The sequence below is a fragment of the Cyprinus carpio genome, chromosome A8, assembly GCF_018340385.1.
Source record: "Cyprinus carpio isolate SPL01 chromosome A8, ASM1834038v1, whole genome shotgun sequence".
Classification (NCBI taxonomy): domain Eukaryota; kingdom Metazoa; phylum Chordata; class Actinopteri; order Cypriniformes; family Cyprinidae; genus Cyprinus; species Cyprinus carpio.
In genome coordinates, this window is record NC_056579.1 from 26978899 (window position 1) to 26981919 (window position 3021).

At 43.7% G+C, this 3021-nt stretch overlaps 1 protein-coding gene across 1 annotated transcript in view; it reads right to left on the reverse strand.

The window, feature by feature from the left end:
• Positions 1-218: 218 nt before the first annotated feature.
• Positions 219-3021, reverse strand: part of LOC109049623 (cyclin-dependent kinase 11B-like) — a 14060-nt gene continuing 11257 nt past the window's right edge. Inside the window, 3 exon segments of the mRNA XM_042762992.1 lie at positions 219-667; positions 863-1052; positions 2533-2681. Coding sequence (XP_042618926.1) covers positions 575-667; positions 863-1052; positions 2533-2681 — 432 coding nt within the window. The 3' untranslated portion in view covers positions 219-574.

Below are 3021 nucleotides of genomic sequence, written 5' to 3' on the forward strand. Positions count from 1 at the left end.
TAAAAGTCCTTGACTAGTACAACTAAGAGAGGGGGAAGTGGTCATCTGATGGACTCATAACAGTATCTAAAGTGACGTGATCTAAAAATCACAACATCATCGGTGCCTCATGTTCCCCTCACTAGGTGAGTGAAAGTAAAATCAATACAAACTATTTGTGCATTCAACGACTTTAATGCACACCTTCCAGCCAATCAGAATCTAGTATTCAGACAGACTATGGTATGAATGTATTTTTATTTAATATTCATATTTGTCACAAAAATGGATTTTCAACATCCTATTCCCAGCTACAACTGCAGACGAAGAGAAAAAAATAAAAGATGTCTGAAAATGCTGATCTGCTGCTTGTTTTCAAACCGAGCAGAACCAACCAACACATTATATGTCAGAAAAACATGAGGAACTCAAAGCACTTGAGCTTCACGGAGGTCCTCGGTGCTTGAAAAAACTAAATGGCTCTCCAGAGTCTGTGTCTCAGTGAAGTCCAGTCCTGCTCTCTGACGCTCGTTCTCTAAATGAGTCTCAGCATCGTGTCAGACATACACAAAGAAAGCCTGCTGGCCGCTGGAGCTCAGAACTTCAAGCTGAATCCCGGACCGGCTTTGGAGGCGCCCTGGTTAGCAGTGGTCAAATGGAAACCAGTATCTTTAAGATCATCATCGCCCTGAAGAGGACAACAGAAAGATGAGAATTTGAGTTTTAGGAAGACAGACATGACGACATGAACAGACAAAGAGCTGAATTGTGCCTCAGAGACAGAACTGATTGATTTCAAACAGACTGTTCTTCAGAACAACATGCACTGCTGAAGCATTCAGGAACATGTACTGATTTCATGTTGACTTAAGAGTGTCTGTACCAGCTGGCTGAAGTCCTGTCCTCCCTCCGGCGGCCGTGGGCTGGTTCCTCTCTTCACCCGCTGCTGTTCGCTCTTGGCTGGCCATGTGGGGAACATGGAGGGCTCGATGGGGAGCGGCGACTCCCGGAAATACTCGTGTTTAAGTGCCTCATCGGCACTGATCCTCTTGGCAGGGCAGTACGTCAGAAATCTGAGACAGAAAGCAGACATGTAAGAAGAACTGTCAAGAGCAGCTGATGGGGAAACTGCTACTGTCAGCCAGTGTCTTGTGTCTCTGGAGGAACTACAAACAAAGGAGCTGGTTAAAACGACACAATGTATATAATGGTACGGGTTAGTTTTACTAATTATCAATGAACATCTTGTGAAGTGAAAGTGCGTGTTTGTAACAAGCAAAGCCATAAAGACATTTTAACTTCAAACCATTGCTTAAGATATGAGTCTATAATAAGTGAAAAAGTGCATCTGCTGTTGTCTCTCACATATTTGTTTAGAGCTGTTTAAACGCTGCTTGATCTGTGCAGATTTCTCTCCTGATTCACACCAGAACACTTTTTGCACTGGAGGAAGTGTTATTATGGATTATTGACTCATATTTTAGTTAAAAATCATCTTTGGACTCTCATTCTGACGGCACCCATTCACTGCTGAGACAGTGATGCAATGCTACATTTCTCCACATCCGATGAAGAAACAAACCCATCTACAGTACATCTGGGATGAACTGAGGGTGAGCAGAATTTCAGAAGATTTTTATTTTTGGATGAATAATCCAATGAATTTGTCATTGGAACTGAAAGAGTTTCACATTATATAACACTTCTCAAATCAGAAATTGGCCTGGATGAGGCACATTTAAGTCAGCTGCTGTGAAGAAGCAATACATGAGCGCATGATGGAGTCTCAAACGTCTCTCCTCTTTCTTCTCCTGTCTGCGTCCCACTTCCTCTGCTGCGGTCTCATATGAATGTGGTATTTGCAGCCAGGCTGTGATGGTGCTGTCAGGTGGGACCTGACCTTTCAGGGCCTCTTAAACTTTGGAAACGAGAACCCCTTGAGAGATTTCAACTTGAGAAACAAACCGCAAGCCAGAAACGACATCTCATAGCAGCGTTCAGATCAAACGAATGATTCACGTTCAGTCACACTGCTGCTAATGATGCACAGGCTCAATGACGAGGTTTGTAAATATCCAGAAATGCCTCATGAGGTGTCCAGAACCAGCGTTAAATGCACTCTTCTGAGCCTTTTGTTTTTAACTTCAGAGTTTCATGACGTGAAGCAGCTGTTTCTGCACTGATGCAGCGAAACAACAGCAACAAAAACACAGGCACTTTCCGTCTGTGCATAATAATGAGCTTCAATCCGGTCACGTGTGCATTCACTCCTCCTCATACCTCACAGAGGTTTGATTTTCAGCTGGTTCACCACCAGTATGATGTTAGCTAGCTAGCTGACACTGATGACAGTCTCGGAAGCACTGGTAAAAACGTACTGATGTCGACTAACCAATCAGTAACCGTTCTGCATCATATGAAATGGTATTCCAGCAAAAGTGTATTACATTATAACGGTCTAATTCCAGCTTTGTGTTAATTGAACTTCATTTCTAGTATATATGAAAATAAAGCGCACTGTTCTGAACCTGGCGGTGGGCTGTGAGCTCTTACTTGTTCATGAGGTCAAAGCCCTGGTCAGACAGCAGCGCTCCGAAGCGCTTGCGCAGGTTATTGTAAGGATATTCTGTGAAAGTCATCTTCTTCACCGCAGGCAGCTCGCTGTATCCCGGCCAGATCTTCTCACTGGGAGAGCCCAAGTCCTACACACACACACACACGGTTTAAAGCCATGTCAGGTCAGGTCCTCCAGTACATTAACCATTTAAAGCGCCCGAATTACGCTCCTCTGTTACAATGCAAACGTGATTCTTCTCATACTGTACTTTGTTGCAGCACCTCTTTTCACCCTCATTTAGTTCCTGCCTCTTTAAAAGCCTGCTCTTCTGAAAAACTCAGCTCTGGCCCAGTCTGTTGTGATTGGTCAACTGCTTAGAGTGCCTCTTACCATGATTGTGGCTTCATGAGCAGCTGTGAACAGCATTACTGTACTGTATCTGTAATAAACTACACTGTTACTATTGGAAGTCCATACAATGCGTT